Consider the following 18,985-nt stretch of genomic DNA (forward strand, 5'->3'; position numbering starts at 1 on the left):
GTGGCTAAAGACATCCTTATCGCAGGATGATCGCATCCTTGCAATTAGGGGTGCATGCAACGTTCGACTGGAATACGCACTGGGTGCGGCGTCCGAGGGCAAAGCGCAGCTCTAAAGTTGGGTATAAAAGCCATAGCCGCGGGGCAAAAAGCGTCAGTTGGTTATCTGGCGGTGAACGGTAGGAAGCGAGGTTTCGACTGTGCTGCGCTGGTCGCGACAGGTTGCCCTATTGCTGACTTTCCGACGGACGAGGGCCTTGCCCGTGTTACAGTGCTTGTGACGGTGTTCGACGCTTCCGCACTCTTTGTCGATCCTTTGCTTCGGACGAGGGCTCTACCTGGGTTACGAGCCCCGTGACCGCGTCTATCCTGCCTTTACTACGTCCCAGGCTATGTTGCGCCCTGCTAAAGTTGCCCGTTCTGGCGTTAGATTACCAAGGGTTATCCATAATACTCACTTATACTTACAGGCACATATCCTGTATGTTAATGGTGCAATGCACCTGAGGTTGTACGAGTTGTTGTTCAATCGTACGAGAGGGTTTTGGTAAGACTCGGCGTATTTAATGTGACTTTCCCCGAAACTTTTTGTCACACACGAAAAGTCCCGTGCGACAATATCTATCTACGTGTCTGAGTTATGTGAGATCGCTGTGAGTTTTCCGTCACGTAACTCAAAGTTAAATGACCCTCGCAAATTTAAATTATATATTTCACATTTTCAATAATGTTGGATTGGCTGGTCTGCTGTTAAATATATCGTTCTTTTCTGTTCACCAATTATTGTATCCCGCTCGTAAAATATATGAATCACCATACATGAGGATTTTAACGTACTTTTTGGCTATTTTGTAATGATAACCAAAGTAAACTGTTGTGTCCGCTTGAGATAATTACTATGTTATAAGGTAGAGTGAATAATAAATGCTCTCCTTACCTTTGGTCATAAACAGGAACCCGGCAAGGGAAAAAGTAATTGTTGTTCCCTAATGCATTAATGGAAATGTTTACAGTTTTTTATGATAGGTGAAAACGAATAACATTATCAATTAGTTAGCATTTTTACCACTAAGCCCTATGCTACTGAAAGGTTTTCTCAGAGACTCTAAATGATAGGTTGATATAAAAGAGAGTAATTCGATGAAGTGCATATTGAAATACATTTACCCCGCAATGCAACATTTGAAATAACTTTAAAGGCTTAGAATTTTCCCATTTTCAAAAATTATTTTATTATACGTAACGTTTTTATTTTCCTGATGGAAACTGTATCATAAAATACAAATAAATAATATTAAGGGTATAAATAGGTATCAATATCAACTTTTCATGGATACTTTGTTTTTATTTCGGATTTCCACTCTTAAACTTTCGGCGAAATGAATATTCCTGTATTTATCATATTTCTGAGAATTTTTATTTGATAAAATATTTTTTTGGCTAAAGTGAATTCTAATATTTACCAATGATTTTTCTTAGATATTGAGCTAGAATTTTCCATGGGGTACTAAGAAATACACGAGGTATACCAGGGCGGTTCAATACGTACCCGCGTTAGACAAGAAGAAACCATGTTTTCAAAAACATTTTTTTTTATTTTTCAACATAGCCCCGTTTTAGAAAGGTACACTTCTTCCAACGTTCCAGCCATTTATTAACCCCTTTTATCCTTTAATCCTTAAAATAGGATTCGTCGAACTTTCCAAAATACGCCTCTGTCTCGGCGATAACTTCCTCGTTTGAGCTAAATGTTTTCCCGCGAGCCATTTCTTCACGTTCGGGAATAAGAAAAGGTCGCAGGGAGCCAGATCGCGTGAATACGGGGGGCGCGGCAGCAATTCATACCGTAGTTCATGCAGTTTGGTAGTGACAACTTCGGATGACAGCCAGATCAGCTTGTTGTCCACCGTGAGAAATCGCGGCACCCATCGGGCCGACAATTTTTTCATCGCCAACTTTTCATGCAAAATATTAATTGCCGTTCCGGTTGACACACCCACGGCCTCTGCTACTTCGCGCACTTTCGTTCGTCGATCAGCGAGAATCAAGGCGTGGATGATTTCCTCCGTAACCTCATCAAAAACATCAATTTCTTCCCATCCAAAAACAAAAAGCGAATTACCGAACGATATTGCTCTTTTTCCATTTTAGCAAAATCACGAAACACGTCTTACTCGAATGACTGCCAAATCCGAACTAACCTTTAAATCAGTCTGAATTTTTTTTTCACCGTCGTTTGATAGATGGCAGCACACGGTGATAACATAAACTTCTCTCAGGAACGCCCTTTGTCGTCAAACACGGGTACTTATTGAACCACTCTCGTAGGTGGTGCCTGACCAAAATCAATTAACTAACCTAACTTTCGTAATTTAAGGTAAAATTATTTGCAATGCTCATGAAATAGTTGGGGATATATGCTCAATTTAGCCCAGCATAAGATGTTGAACCGCAAATATTTAATCTCAAATGATGGTTAATATTTAATAAATAATATTATGCTCTATGAAAAGAATTGTACCGTCCTCATTTCCAAATTTTCGTAAAATGGAATTTATTCTCCCAAATGTCTTTTTCGCTTGCGCTCTCCCGTTTCACTTAGGAGGAAAAGAATTTTTCCGGCGTATTACAAATTAATTATTCATATTTGTTGAACGGTGTCAAGTTTTGAATTTATTTTATGCGTAAAAAGTCATATGGCTAAAAAAGCTCGATCCTTCTGGCGCCATGGTTCCCCAATGGCAAGAGCACTTGGCTACCGACCAGAGGCCCCCTCGATAAAATACCTTTGGGCACCTCTGCTCGGTCAAGGAGCTATTTTTTATTCGCTAGTATATCAGGGAAGCTGAATGCGCCAAAGTTAACGAAATAGCCTCCTCTCCAACCCCAGAATGTGATCCAAGTTTCGCATTTTAGTATAATGCGCGACTTCTCTAATCAATCCAACCTTTTTGTTATTTGCTGACACTTGCGGGGTTCCTACTACGCTGGAAGGAACGCGATATATATTACTTCCATATAAAGTAAAACCTCCTTACATTATTTAAGATTACTTTAAATGATATTAATGTAATATTGCCTGCGGCTAGATCAAAAACTACAGATATTCTAAATGGAAGAAATATCTTTCAAAAGTTAAGAATTCTGCCTGTAGACAGGCTGTATACACGTTGATATGCCTTTATAGTAGGAGACTATTTTTATGAAAAATATAAAATAACCGATTAAAATAAAAAGAAATTACTAAAAAGGGAAAATATTGAGTATATAACAAAAAAATGCATACAAATCAAGGTAGAAGAAAAATGGAGGTAGCTGTACCTCTAATTTTTAATGAAAATATTTAAGAATATTGCAGTCAGCAAATGATGTGCAAGGGAGAATAAAAGACGCTATTACACAGAATGGAATAGGGCTTAGAATAAAACGTGCCACAATATATGTACCTTATAATTGCATACACTTTAAGCTCTCATTTTTGTTTACGTGGTACCTGCTGAAAAGCCAGAGCTGACTGGATTAGCTGGGCTGGGATGAGTATTCCATTGCTACATTTTTAAAGTATACTACTATTGTATATTATGAAAATCATATCACAATGGTATATAATAAATATTTTCTTTAAATGTAAAAAATAAGATCAAATACAAATATATAAATGTACGCTTTCTTGCCAGAGGTGTTAAGGCATAGGCTGAAGGTCACGTTTCGTGATATTGAAAGATGAAAGTGATTTTAATAACTTTTACTTATTTTACTAAGTTCTTTACAATTAGGAAGGAAATATTAGCTATTTTTCCAATTTTTTATCCACCTTTATTGGTATTTATCTTTTATAGTATATCGTATTTCTTTATTTCACTGTATTTATTCTCCTTTTAAAAATCCATCTTCAAACTGTACAAAATATCAATATTTCAGTTGAATTTTAGTATCTAGAGGTATCTTTTTTATGAATTTATGTTACCTCTATTTCTCATAAAAAAAGGTAATAATGTATTAGGCATTTTGTTCAAAATTATACCAAAAAAAGTTTCAGGACCAAAGTTTTCCTATACATTCATCCATTTAACACATATCCTGCATATTGCCAATTCATACACCTTGAATTTAGATACTGGCGATTTATGTTTTAGAAGATTGATTTTTAAGTTTAAAATACAACATTATTCCCTTCTCCCCCAATAATATAAGTGCTTTATTTTCCACTTATCTATTGAATATTTTTTATTTAATTGTATTATTTTCATAGTTTAGGTAAACATGAACATTTCTTCTCCCTTGTATGATAATTTCGATATTTTATTATGCACAGTTTTGCATCGTTTTCACAAACGCAAACTTTAGAATACGAGAAATATTAAGAAGGTCTTGAAATGTTTAACTATCATATCGATGTATATAATAATCAATATATGATCAGTCGTGCTTCCTTAAAAGTAATTTAGACTCTTCATTTGAGTTTTTCATTAATTAATCAAAGCAATAGAAAAATCCTTTTGTAGATTATTGACGGTTGTTGCTACTAGTACAATGGCACTGGGAAACCGGTAAACGGCAGTCTTATCAGAAAAATACCGAAAATTGAAAAGAAACAATGAGATATTGATTCATAACATTGAAAGTTGTCAGAACGATAAGAGTCTGAACGGTGGAACAAATTTTCCATTAATTACCATAAATTAATATGGGATTCATTAACTATCAAATGAACACTAAACAGTCCTCACTTAAAAAAATGAAAATCCTGAAAATTCATTTGCAAAACGTCCAAATTTTCTCCGCTAAATTCTTTCATTAATTTTAACCCAAGTCCGATGGTAATGTGGAACGCCCACCGGCACTCATCTTTCGACCTCCCACGTCGATAGCACCCGTGGAGTTACAGATGCAATATTATACATTTGAACCTTCCATTAATTGACAGGAGTGGGGGTGGACATGAGTGACGTAGGATGAGAGTGCATCGGAGCGAAAACTATTAGCACCGACGGAGACGGAACAACTCAAAACCGGAGAAGCAGAGAGTGATGAATGTCCAGCCATCCACACATTTGATACAGACTCGAAAAAAGTTCCAATGTGAGTTTTTTAATAAGGAGGGGATTGGGTCGGTGGGAGGGTGGGCGAGAGAGAGAGAGGCGGGCTGCGGAAGCCAGAAAATCGACGCTGCGTTGGGTCCTAGAGAGAGAGAGAGTGTGTGTGTGGGGAAAGGGCTCTCTGAGGGCGGCGAAGGAAAGGTAAAGCAGCGCTCAGGCAAAAATGGAGGGGAGGCGAAGAGGATGAGGAGAAACGGTGAGGGAGAGAAAGGAAATTGCGGCCGAAGGAGGGAGGTGGAGAGATGAAAAGGAAGAGTGCAGAATTGGTCGGGCGTGGGTGGAGCGTTGAGTGTGGGTTGAATAGAGGCGTGGGAAAGAGGGGTGAAATGGATTTCGGTCGGGGGGTGGGATGACTGGAAATGGGTGGGGGTGAATTTTGTGGGTAGGGAGACATCCTCTTTTTGGTGAAACGGGTTGGAAACGAGGGGTAAGGTAAATATTGCGAGAGGACTTTAAGGGAGAGCCAAGAGAGGGAGAGAGAGAAAGTGTGGAAGGGCGAGGACTTCCAGCTGGAGTCCACGGAAGAAGAAAAGAGGCGAGATAGAGAGAGTGACTGAGTCGAGAAAAATATATTATTTTTTCTTCTGAAGCGTCTACGCTCAAATTAAGGCAGTTTGAAGGAGAAGGTAATGCGCGGGATTAAAATTTTAACGCCATTTTCCTTTCACGGTTGGAATTAAATGGATTATAATATTTGTTTTACTCCCTATCTCGTTCCCACTTATCTCCGCTCACCCTCCTATGTATCCGTCAGCCTTATTTCCTCGGGTATGAAAATATGGGGGAAAATTTCGTCTCCTTTCTGTCAGAAATATGATGGCCAGCTGTTACTCCCTCATCCATTATGTTGAACGCCAATCAGTTAGTGCCCTGAGAGGAGGCTGTAAGTGTGTACCTGATTGATGTGGAAGAAACGAATCTAATAGGAATTTAACGTTAAGTAACATATTTTTGGGACATTTTTCTATAAAAATTCCAATATTTTCTCATCATTCCGGAAAAGATGTTTAGGTATCCATTTCATTTTTTAAAATTTTGATTTTTTCGTATGAAATGATGTAATTTTTCACTTTCATGCTTCTTCCCTCGTAAAGGTTGACAACAATACTTTTAAGTACTTTTTTTCCTTTCGTTCACTGTAATTGGATGGCGTAATGAATCTGTACAAATATATGTTCACTGCTTCTTTCAATCAATTTAAACTTTGGAAAAAGGTTATATTGTTCGGGATTTGGATGCTAAATAAAAAATTTTGTTTAGTCACAATTCCTTGCCATTAGTGTTCCATAGTGAACCTTATTTTTGTTTCCAAACCACCCCTTTTTTTAAGAATACTTTTCATGCACGCATTAAGTTTATTAAAGTATTGAAAGTTTAAAAACTGAAGATTTTATAGCTGGAAAATAGTAGGATTCACATTCATTTTAATTTTTTTAAATCCGTATTTCCATTAACTCATTTTTTAATGGTTACTGAACCTTCATGCCAAGAGACTATTTTTTAAACATAAAATAAAATAACACTAATAGTTTGTTTCCATAAAAGAAGATAATACATATTCCATTTACAGCTCCAAGGCAATGAATAAAAAATGATGATGAAGGAGGAAACCGGTTTTCATCGATAAGTGAGGGCTAAAAATATTTTACCACGGCCTACAATTTGTTCTTTAATTGCATAGAGTTATTTGTAATTGGGTTCACTCGGCTGTTATTTGCTTCATGATTGGTTGGTTTCCAACAAATTCCATTCGCGTTTATTTAAATAAAATCTTTCCTAGGCCTGAATACTCGAGCATTCTCAAATATAAAACTTATTTCATTTCGTTGATTAACCGTGGTATATTGCGTACTAATTAAAATGGCGTGTGAAAATATTAGTTTCCTTTCACTTTGACAGAGAGATAAATTTTTCACAAAAGCAACTTGGCATAAAAAACTTTAAAATAAGTTTTTTTCTATATCTCAAATAATTTAACGTTGCGTGTTCCTTTAAGTACAAGAAAGCAACTTAGACTGCACGTTAAAGTAACAAACTCCTATGACTGCCCCTCCTGGAGTATTAATATACAAACAATGATAATTCAATAGTTTTTAAATGAAATGTTTACCGAACTAAATGAAGTAAATTATTCCTCAAAGTTTAATATGACCAAATACTCATTTATTTCGTCAAACGTATCTCGTGAGATAATAATAAAAAAGTTGTTTTTAGAAAGACCTTTTCGAATACCTTCGTCTATTCATTACATTAATCAAAGATAACAGTATGATAAATCTCAAGATATTTTAATATTCCAAAGGTTCTATAGAGAAAAGGTTTTTTTCTTAATAATTTGGTTTCCAATGGTGCATACATGTTCCATCCGCGGGGTGACTTACATTTATCAGCATATTAATAAACGCAAGTTTACTTATTTAAACCCGAAATTATATACTGTTGTATACTTTTAACGACATTAATGGTTTGACGGTTTTCTTATCTTATTATTAACATTTTTGAGCATCAACTCCAAGTTGGCTTGTTAGTTGTAAAAATGTAATTCTACAAATAATCGCATAAGTATGCTACAGTAATTATTGTAGGAATCGCAGAAAATATTTGTATAGAAATAAACTGGATAATATGAGTGAAGCCGAGTACCTGAATGATTGTATTAAAATAAATGTAACAAATAGATTGGTTTTAGCTAATTAACGTAATGAAGGTGAAATATTGCTGACTACAAACTTTAGTTACCAAAGGTTTCTCTGAGATTTTTATGTTCGCTAATATAAAAACTGCTTAGACTCAGAATAAATGTATCCGTGGTATCTGGACTAAGTGATCGTATTGAAAATTTAAGAAATAGTTTTTTAAGATGTCCTTTCCTAGTTAGCGTGCCTCCAAATGTCCCTACACTTGAGAATTATTGGTCGCTCTGATGGTAATGAGACGTTCGCATCGAACGTTATATACAAGAGGAGGTAGAGGAATAGCAAGAGTAAGATATCAAAGCCACTGGCCATTAATGCAATTGATGTGAGTTGAAAGCCTCCCGAGGGGGGCCCAGCAGTAAGAGGAAGAAGAGATATGGAGTTGGAGGGGGGATCGAAATTAACGAGCGTAATAAAATTAAGACATGCTCACACCGGGAGCGAAAGTGATTAAGCTCTGGTTAGCGTAATTAAGGGATGGCTTATTGGCGCGTGGATGGGACGGGTGGCCAGGGGCAGGGGTGGAAACGACGGTTTTGAGGAGACCATGCAAGAGAGGAGTTTGTTGGAAACATCACGTTTCCAGAAGATCTCAAATAATGACTTTTTTTCTTCTAACCGTTGGGGGGAAGGTTGAGTAAAGCGATGATTAATTAAATGAAGAAGGAGAGTGATTATAATTGGATAAGAAAACGTTGGTACAAGTCATTCATGCTAAAATACATGGCTGGTATGGAACGGAAGGGACGGAGTTTTTTTTAAATTTTTTTTATTCCAAGACATGAAATTAAACTGGTAAAAAAGTTGAATTTCAGAGGAAGGACGAGGAGGCGATGTAGACAGAGAAAGAGTGAGAGAGGAGAAGGGGAAAAAGTTTTGGATGCAAAGTATTTCAGAGGTATACGACGCAAACTCAATTTTTTTGAAAAAAAAACTGACCTGAGGATTAATGGCCACCGGGTAAAAACTCGATGTTTTAAACCTTTTTAAAAAAAAACTAATATTTTTCCCTCTCTATACATATATATGCCCAAGAGCAGCAAAAATTAAAATAGAACCTCACTAAATTTTGAGTCCCGCCCCCTTTACGCTATCGAGAGATTGGTACTGAGCCTTAATAAATCTTTCGCAGACTTTCCTTTCTGCATGTGCTTAATCGACACTAGCATGATCACCTCCCTTCCCTAAAAAGGGTCATTAAACCAATGGGTCCGTTGTTGCTTCCAAATTAAAGAAAAATTTGTTAAAACCTGTGGAGTTGGTTTTAAATCGGAGTATATCGAGTAAAAAAGCTTAGCGATGTTTATTGGTCATTTTGAATTACTTCTCAACGTTTAATTCTACGGGAATTTTTTTTTTAATTATTTCATTCAAAATTGTAAATCCTTAGGAATTATTGTTGACAAGAACAAGTTCGAGTGGGCTCGCGTGGAGTGTGGTGACGAAAATGAGGGGTATTTGCTTTTCTTCCTGCTGAAAGAGGAGGAAGTACTAGTTTCATGAAAAAAATGCCGCCTTGTCACTCGCTTCTCTCATGAGTGTGAAAAGGAAATAAATCCACGCAAAGCAACAAAGTTTAAGTTAAAATATTTTTTTCCACATACACACACACAGTTTGTAATACTTTGTGTACACACACAAAGTGTGTGAAATTACAAAATCAATAACTTCATTGCATTTCAATATATTATGTTAATTCCGTAAAGTTTCCCTGGGGACAACAAAAAATTTAATTTCTTATATAAGGTCAATTCCCAAAAAGAATATTAATAAAATGAGCTTTTTATGGATACCTTATGTGTGGATTTTGAATTCTAAATTCTCTTGCCTATAATGAGAAATAAAACATTTATATAGCGTTGAAAATAGTCTTAAAAGTCGGACAGATCCAGACGCATGCACACTATAGATTATGGTATAGCAGATTGTATGGTTCCATGAATCTTGATAAAATAGCCATTTGAATAGAAGATTAAGCAATAAACTAAGATTCCCAACACAATAAATATGTTATCTCTTGGAAGCTCTTTATGGTATCCTCATGTTTCAATGTATACTTACGCATCTTTTCTCTTCCTCCCCTCCTCCTTATCCCCTTCTTTTTTCCCGTTCACCTTCCGTCTCACCTTCTCTTGATTTGTTTTTCAAGCCAGGGAAATGATTTCTTTCCCGATGGAGATTTTCTTACCATCAACATTTTCTAGCATATCCTTCCTTTTCTCTCTGTTTCCCCTTTCTTTGATTCGTCCCAAAATGTCTCTTGTCCCTTACGGCCTACCCTTACCTTCCACTAAACATCATCACTACACCCCGGGAATAGCCGATAAAATAAACTCATTCCTCAAGAAGTAATATCTCCATTTTTCCAAATTCATAGATCCTAGATAAGATGAGATTCTTAATTTTGCAATAATAAATATCCATTCTGTCTAATCTTAAATGACAAATAAATCGCATACATTAAGGGGACACATTTTTTTGTCTTTCCACATATTTTTATGTAAAACGAAAGGTTTTAGAGGTGAGTAATATTTACGCTAATTATAAGCATCATTTCGAAGTTTAATGGTAAACAAAAAGAATGAACTCAGGAACAGTGAGTGTTTCTAATATTAAACTCCTTAGGGTAGAAAAATTGGCTGGCCAATGAAACTAGCTGAAACAAGCTAATGGTAAAAGAATGTGCAGCATTTTGAGTCGTCAACTTTTATTGCAGAGATTTGGTAACTCGTGGTTGGAATAAACCTGAGTAGTTAAGCTATTTCTATTGAACTCCAATACTGATATTACATTATAGATCCTCTTATAGTGATGAAATTATATTTTAGGGAATTAAAAGACTTCCTCTCGAAATGAATAATAGCAGCTACAGGCCGAAAGCTTAAATTTTCTAAAAAAATGTCAGTGGCCTTTTACAAATTTTCTAGTTATATTTTTGTGTTCTATTACGTAGTCCAAATGTTATATATATATGCATAAATACATATGTATTATACATTTTTTTGTGTAGCTATAAATAAATGTAACAGTTTCTGGCGTCGTTTGGTGAAAATTCCATGCGCTTGAGCAATTAGAAATGCTTCGGCACATGGATTACGGAGATGTTTTGACCAACGAATTTCTTTACCCTGCACGTTCCTCGTTATTGTATTTTCTTCGCCCATCTGCCAGCTAAACCGACACCAAGCAAAACTTTTTCAACAATGTCGTAACCCCTCCCAGCCAGCTAATTAATCACCTAATTACCCAGTGTCGCGTTCCCATTACCCATTCCCCCACTCCTCTGCTAACTAATCGACGCAAAGCAAAACGTTTTTCAACAATTTTTATATATATACACTCACACACACACATTATATGTATATATATATATATATATATATATGTATATATATTTTTTTTTCAACAAAGCATTTATTCATTCTCCCAGCCTCAATTTATCAATATTACCAATCCTTGCTTTCCTCCCTCCCTCCTCTTCCCCTCCGTCCAGAACTAAATATACTGTGTTTGACTTTTATTTTTACCTGATGATGTTATATGGTAACGAAACCTAGGTCGTAAATAAAAGTTTTTATGTGGAAAAGCCAAGTGGTTTAATTATAAGTTCAATAGCTATAAATAATTCAATGTGTATAACTTGCAAAAGAGAGATTTTAAATGCACATAATTCATTCAGTAAGATATTTTCCAGCATACTAGATTTATTCACTCTATGAAATGAGAAATATAGGACCAGGGTACCATGAACAGATTTTATCGGTTCACAGCTAAAACGCTCAAAATTCGGCCGGCAAGGTTTCAGTCAGTCTAGGGCAATTTTTTGCGGACACAAGTAGAAAGCTAAATGCCTGGATAATCGATTAGGTGCAACAAGTATGAATGTGAGATCACGCGGAAAAGTTTCAGTCGTAACTACTGTTTTAATTTTCAAAACCAAAATGTTCTTAACGAAAATATAACAATACGTTTTCTTCTATGTACACCTTACCGATTTTAAACTGATAAATAGGTCTTTGAGTAAGTCCTATACAGGTATGCATAAATATTTACATGCTGGATATCATTTATGGTCTAGACCAATTATCCCAGAATATCATTGCCAAATTATTTTTAAAAAGCTGGCAGTTATTAAAATATGCAATTATAATAATGATTTTTACAGGAAATAATTTTTTAAAAAACGAATGGGTACCAATGAACCAGGGTTAATGTGATTACTCATGTCTGTTGTCTTTTGAAAAAGTTGTAACAAGAGGGTTTCGGAGTTAGAACTGGCGTTAAGTCTGAATTAGACTTCAGGTTAAGTGACAGAGGTTTTGAGGATCAGATAGGTCACCAGAGTAATAAAGGATGTGAAGAAATTTTTTACAAGCGTTCAAATCGTCTTCACCCGGTCCAATTAACCTAAAGTAGGAACAGTTCTATCAATGGAAATATATCACTTTCGTTATGCAAGAGCGAGGTTGAAGGTGAAACTTTATTTTAAGTATACTTGAGTTCATGTTTTAACTCGCTAGTAATATAGACACCTCCAGTCTCAGGGAATAATGAATGAGGATGAAGAATGAATTTAATATTTTTATCTTATACAAAAATAATTTTGAAATTATTTTTGCCATGAGAACTTAATTAAATACAGCAAATGAAAATGATTAAAGTTCAAGTTATTACCTTCAGCATTAAAATCCAATTCAGGCAACACAAGCCCAATCAAAAATGTGTTTAAGGTAAACACATCCTATTCTGAGGTACACTGAGTCCAATTTGCATTGACAGAACTCGCGTTTTTTATTCCCACTTTTCACTTGGATGTTATAAATGCTCTGGGACTTGACATCTTGAGAAAAATGGCACTCCTTAAGGGAGTTCAGTGGATCACCTTAAATGAAAATATATTCATATAATAAGCTTCCTGATGGCACTAGACAAATCCAAGCGGTTCCCTCCGTTAAATTTGTAAAATAATATTATGCCGCATTACGGTAATGACACTTTTTTCATTGTGTGATATAAATGGGTAGACATAACTCATCCAAATATCTGTATCGTTACACTCCTTTGCATAGAACGTTGTAACGTTGAAATTCCTACGATTAGGTTGTCTAAAATTCGGATTAAATTAATATTTGTGAGCAGTGAATTTTTTGTCAGTACTGTGGCTTATTGAATCCCTTAATGACTATTAATATTAGTTTAATGTGAACTGATGATTTTGAGAAGCCAGTTACCTTCATAGAATGCGCTTTCATCGATATTTCTGTAAGTAAGGAGCTCCATATTTTAAATATTAGCTCCATAATCGCCGGCATAGACATTTCGTCATCATGGAAAGAATATTTTAGAGTCCTTTCCAGCTTTCTTATTCGTTGAAGTCATTGAAGTGATTTATGAATGTTACATTGTTAGACCTTAAAAATATGAATGCATTGAATCAGGAGTAGCGAAATTGGATTACATTTGATGATATAAAGGAATTTAAGATCTTTAGCGGTCTCTGCTCCTATAGTGGTTATGTAACCTCGTAATCCTTAGCACACGTTTTTCAACACAATAATATGGAGTGAAAAATATGCATGAACTACCTGTATACACATGCGAATATTAATCAGCTACGTTAGTTTTAATAGAATAATATTATATTTTCTTAATAAAGGTAATTATATTAGGATAAAATACCCCTTATTTCTGCGTGGATGAATTCTTGAGGCCCACTTATGATTTTCCAAGTGTTCACTAACCAAAAGAGTTTTTTATTTTTCACCCTCAAAATGTGTCACGACCGTGCGTATTTCCTTTTTCGTAAATGATTCAGACGAAACGAATCCCTATTCCATTATCAAAGGAATATTGAAAATCGATGCGTCGAAAAAAATGCGCAAGGGAAGAAAAATGTTGGAGCATCAAAGGACATGTAGCGGTAGTAAAAATAAAAATCCGACAGAAATTTCATTTGCTCTTATTCTCGTGTTCCTACCCCACCATTTCTTCTCTCCCTAACGTTCTTATTTGCATTAACGTCCCCTGCTGTTGACAGGAGCGGTTCGAAGTACGCCAGCGCCCCGGGATGCAATGCACAATACAGCCCATCCTCTGTCGAAAGTTTGACCGAACAAAAAGTTTCCGCCTTAACTCTCGGATAATTTATTTCTCAGCAAAGGATATGAAGGACGGCCAACATGCCGTCGGTGAGAGCGAGATTGAGAAAGAATATTTTGCCTACGTATCCAGTAATTAGGGAAATATTATTAGGTAAAGGGGAAAGGATATTTATATTTTATAGTGCGTACTTCATACAAATGGGATCTCCACAGGTTGGGACGCCATTTCACTTCTTTCTTCACGTATGTATGATGGTGACCCGAATTTTGAGCATCAGACGGAAGTACTTCGTTCATGAGCATACTTGTAATGTTAATTTCTCCTCATTTTGGCTAACGAGATACCTGATTCTATATAGTCATACGCTTTTCTAGTCTGTTCATGCATTTCCCTCAGCATGCTTAAGGATTTCCGACATACAAGAGGGTCGTCTATATCCGGTATTTGCCCCGATGGATGCCTCGGGCGGATAATTTGTGGGATGCGACATTGAAGAGCAGCCATATGGGCAACGGATAAAGAGAGCGGGAAAACGGCGAAAAATTGAAGACGATAAGGAAAAATCGTCCAGGAGTGGATGAATGACATAAGGAAATAACCAGGAGGGATGGGACCGAAAACGAGATAAGTGATAAATGCGATAAAGACTCACTTTTTGAAGCCACTGGAAAGGAATAGGCCCTCTCCGAAAGGTTTGGTACCAAGTTTTGAGACAATACCTCCGATACTTGGAGTGGAGTTTTTATCATACATTTTATCTGATCTTTCTTAACCTTGTTCTTCAAAATATTTCGATAAAATAATAGCGCGAGGAAAGTTACTTTATCTTTCCTCTATCATTGTTTGTGTTTAAGAAAATCTGTTCCTCCTTGCATTTTTCGCTTATGAAAACGGCATATATTTGATTTCAATGTATAAATTAGCACAGCTGCAAGAAAGTACGTGTACTATCGCGTAAAATACGTTATTTTAGGTTAAAATCGAAACATATGCTATAATATTCTGTCAAAATATGAATTCCGTGAAACTTCAATCATGAAAACTCTGTTCCGTACTGAAGAATTATCCAGCGATTAAACTGAATTCATTGTGCAGTGAAAAACTGTAAATGTTCTCCTCTTGCCTTGAACTCTTTTCCCACTAACGCATAATGGATTTTCGCGAATTTATTTTGGCATGTTTCCGATAATTTTGTCGCGATCAAAAATAATTTTAAAGCTAATGTAAATAGTTATTAATTCGAATTCTCTATATTGATAATGAAGATGGAAAGTTATTACAATCGTTAGGTTGATGATCAATAAATGTTCAAATTTTTCTTTTTAACAAATAATACAACATTATAATTTGTGAAATAATAACAAGTTCGCTTCGAAGTGAGGTGCTTCAACGATCAGCACTGATAACAATTACCACAAGTCATGAATATTAGAAATTGCAAACGACATTGAAACGCTAGGCTACAAAAATTTTCCAAACTTGATAAACTGAAAATCAAGTCTGGAAACTTTGTCACTTTGAAATTTAAATAAAAGGGTTTTTCCTGCCAAAGATAATTCTTTGACCTTTCAGCTCATTCGGGCTTAAAAATATCAACTTAGCTTCCCAGAAGTGACCTTTTCATCGAGTTATTTAAGTCAATTACAGAAATCTGATTTAGTCACCATATATTTAATAATCTAGTCTCTGCTGCCGTAAGTAAAATTCTTCATTTGCATCTTCAATTTCTCAAGGCTATCAAACCCCTTTCAACTTAGAATATCATTCATGGTCATGGATAGGCTCTATAAAAAAATTGCGCCTATTTAGATCGAGTTTAATATTACTTTCTCATATTCATACTTCGGCAGATGTAGACGTGTTATGTTAAAACGTTTCTTCCAAAAATACATTTTTGTGAAAGTTATCCTCTAAAACAAAATTAGTTGATCTAATATTAGATGAGGTGATTTCTAAAAATAGATAGGCAGAATGTGCGCTAACGGTCATATTGTATACGTGGTCTAATTATTTTTAATCGGATTGATCTAAATTAAAAATAAAGTTTGTAATTATTTGGTAGATTGTTGAGAATCGTCTTATGTTTCAGGAGTTTAAGATTGTATCTAGAGCTAGACTTGTTTACTTTATGTAAAATTTATCGATCTTGAATATTGTTTCGAAAAAAATCTAGCCAGACATATTTTAACTACCGAAGGGCAATTTAAAAGTTTCCTCTGATGAATTAAAAATTCGGAAAAATTGAGTCCAAGTTTTTGTGGCGTGATCTGAGAAATGTTAATCTATTTCATAGAAAAAAATATGCCGGAAAAACTTTTCTCAAAGGGAGTTCTTTAATCTGGTGATATATAAGCTTTAGCTAATTATTTATAACTCTTGACCAAAAATATTTCCATCTACGTTTTCAGCATGATACCTTAAATATCGTTGTCCACTGATTTTTAATCGTGATGAATGAAATTATCCGGTAACAGGCACAAATTATAGAAATGTTAATTTTCGATATAATCTTTTGTTTCTTTATTTTTATAAACGGATTTTTTAGAATAGTAAAAGTAATTATGTTATTCTAGTATTTTGAGTAATTAGCAATTTATCTTCACACTATACTGTGCAATTATATCGAGTCTGAAGAAAGTAAAAATCTTACTTCACAGCCGTAGCCGTAGGGTAAGCCGAGAGTTTGATAGGTACTAAGAAAAATGGATAAATAAAGAAATTATGGATAAAATGAAACTTTCTGGTATGAAAACTTGATCAGCAGTTACTCGTAAATCTTTACATACTACACAAAAATGAATTGCATGCGCGCTAAATAATCAGGCAAAGCAGTAAAAATGAGCACAGAAAATATCTCCAAATATTAATATAATTACATTCCCAAAAAAGAAACAACTCATTTATTGCCCAAAATTTTTTAAAAATAAATTAAAACAAAACCTCATTAAACCTTGGTAAATCATCTTATCCATCCTTGAGACTATATCTCATAAACTTGAAAATTGGAAAAACAGTCAAACAAAAGGAATGATTTTTTTACTCACCCACTGCCGTGATAATCCCCCAAAACCGCGTGAAGGGCACGACGTAATCACAACAGCACCCAAACATGTAACACTAATTGGCCAAAGATGCGATCATATTCAACGCATATGAGCTCATAATATAGCACGCTCGTCAATCGGGCGAAAGTCGTAACACGAGGGTGGGATCACTTCACTGAACATCCCCGCTTAATCAAGTCACAACTCTTTTTCTCTCGTCCGTCTGTCTGTCTCTCTTTCTTCGCTATTTCTTTCCCTAAGTTCGTCTCTCTCACTCTTTCGCTCTCTTCCTCCGTCGTTCCTTCACCCTCTTCAGCACTTCTCTTCCGTCAACGGCGCTGCTGAGGTTGCGCTTCCCTTCCCTCTCGACTTCATGCTCTCGCGATCTCGAACACGAGACTGTGCCGCTGGACCAGAATCTCATCGGAGAGGAGAATGCAACCGGGGTTGGGGGAGGAGGAAATGGGAGGGTGAGGGCGTGCTTGGTAACAGGAGCGAAAGGGGTGGTTCAGGGTGGGGAGCACGGGGAGGGGATATATTAGGGCGACGGTAGCGCCACTAGCGTCCGAATTCCATAACTTATATGCCTTGACATGCGCACAGCGCTCTCCATTCCGACCCCTCCCCACCAAAACTCAAACCACCCCCACACACCCACTCATCTCTCCCCCTTAATGACAAAACAAACGAAAAAGTGATGGAGAGTCTTGAAGAGTTCGGATTTTTTTCCGACACCTCTACCGTTGTGGGAAACATTTTTTTTCGGTTTTATTTGCTTTTCTTCCTCAAAACCCTGCTTCACAGCTTTCTTACCACCGTAAACATTTAGCCTTTATCTGAAATCGATGAATGATTCGCGGATTTCTCCTTTTGCCGTCAGCATCCCTACCAGATATTGCTTTGACGTCTCTAACTCGAATGTATTTCTCACGAGTTTCAGGGTGAGCCGTTAAATAATTTTGAAAGACTTCCTTGAAATGAAATATATATATATAATGAAATATATTAATTTTCATTGCATTATTAATCAGTTACCATTTGCCTAACTTTGAAATATTTTATAAGAAATAGGGCCTATAAAACCCAAGTTACACGTCTCGATCCGACTTTACTCGTAGGAATGAGTTTTTAAAAATTCTGCAATGTAATGCTATGAATAATGTTTAAATGAGACTTCTTTGGGAATATAGTTTTTTCTATAAATTTGGATTCATCTGGATCACTTAACTCTTTAAATACCTAAAAACAAACATTTAACATTATTTTAATCACATTTTCTTGACCTAGCATTGCAATTATATTTAATATGGAAGAAAATCTATCTACTGAAAAAAATATTTCTTAATTTAACTCATTTTATCATCAATAGGTCGTATGTGCATCTCATTAATATGCTCCAAGTTGCAAATCAATATTAAGCTGCACGTTACATCAATCTCACGTACTTTTTTTCATATTTTTCCTGGAGAAAATATTCCAGTGAGCGTATGGCGCCACTTGCGACATTTTAAAATTTATTTGAGAGAGCTATAAAATACGCAGTAAGCGTCAGTCACCGAACCGCTTTAATGCCATTTGTAATTCTCATCACGAGGTCCTTTCCAGTTCCAAGGTTTCCTTATTTTTTCCTGAGAACTGAGAGCAGGTAGACAGATTTGGTTGATCAAATACGCGAGCACTCTTAATAATCACAGGACATACCATAGATAGCTGCCCTTCAGAGTTCGCTGGTTTTACATTGCTTCCGCTTGAATTAGAACTTAAAACAGCGTGGTTTTATGGACAAGGACAGTGTAAACCGTTTTCTCCCCTTGTGTAATATAACAGCCGTAGAAATCTAAGTGATTGAAGCAAGCAGCGACGGTGCCATGGATAGAAAAATATGCTTCCCTGGTAGTGACAGTTCAAAGAAAGCGTGGTAATTACTAATGACAGCGAGCCCCAGAAGCCTCGACCGCGGACTAACAACAATATACGGTTGAGAAAAAGGAACCCCTTGGAAAGTATTATGGGAGATCATAAAATCATATTCTATTGCTTAAATA

At 35.9% G+C, this 18,985-nt stretch overlaps 1 protein-coding gene across 1 annotated transcript in view; it reads right to left on the reverse strand.

Annotated features, from left to right (window-relative positions):
• The window catches only part of LOC139700858 (uncharacterized), a 50,972-nt gene extending 33,652 nt beyond the window's left edge, over positions 1 to 17,320 (reverse strand). Inside the window, exon 1 of the mRNA XM_071599290.1 lies at positions 16,941 to 17,320. Coding sequence (XP_071455391.1) covers positions 16,941 to 17,007 — 67 coding nt within the window. The 5' untranslated portion in view covers positions 17,008 to 17,320. The remainder of the gene's footprint in view (positions 1 to 16,940) is intronic.
• Positions 17,321 to 18,985: the final 1,665 nt, after the last annotated feature.

This window comes from Hetaerina americana, unplaced genomic scaffold (assembly GCF_022747635.1).
Source record: "Hetaerina americana unplaced genomic scaffold, ioHetAmer1.1.p SCAF_11, whole genome shotgun sequence".
NCBI classification, from domain to species: domain Eukaryota; kingdom Metazoa; phylum Arthropoda; class Insecta; order Odonata; family Calopterygidae; genus Hetaerina; species Hetaerina americana.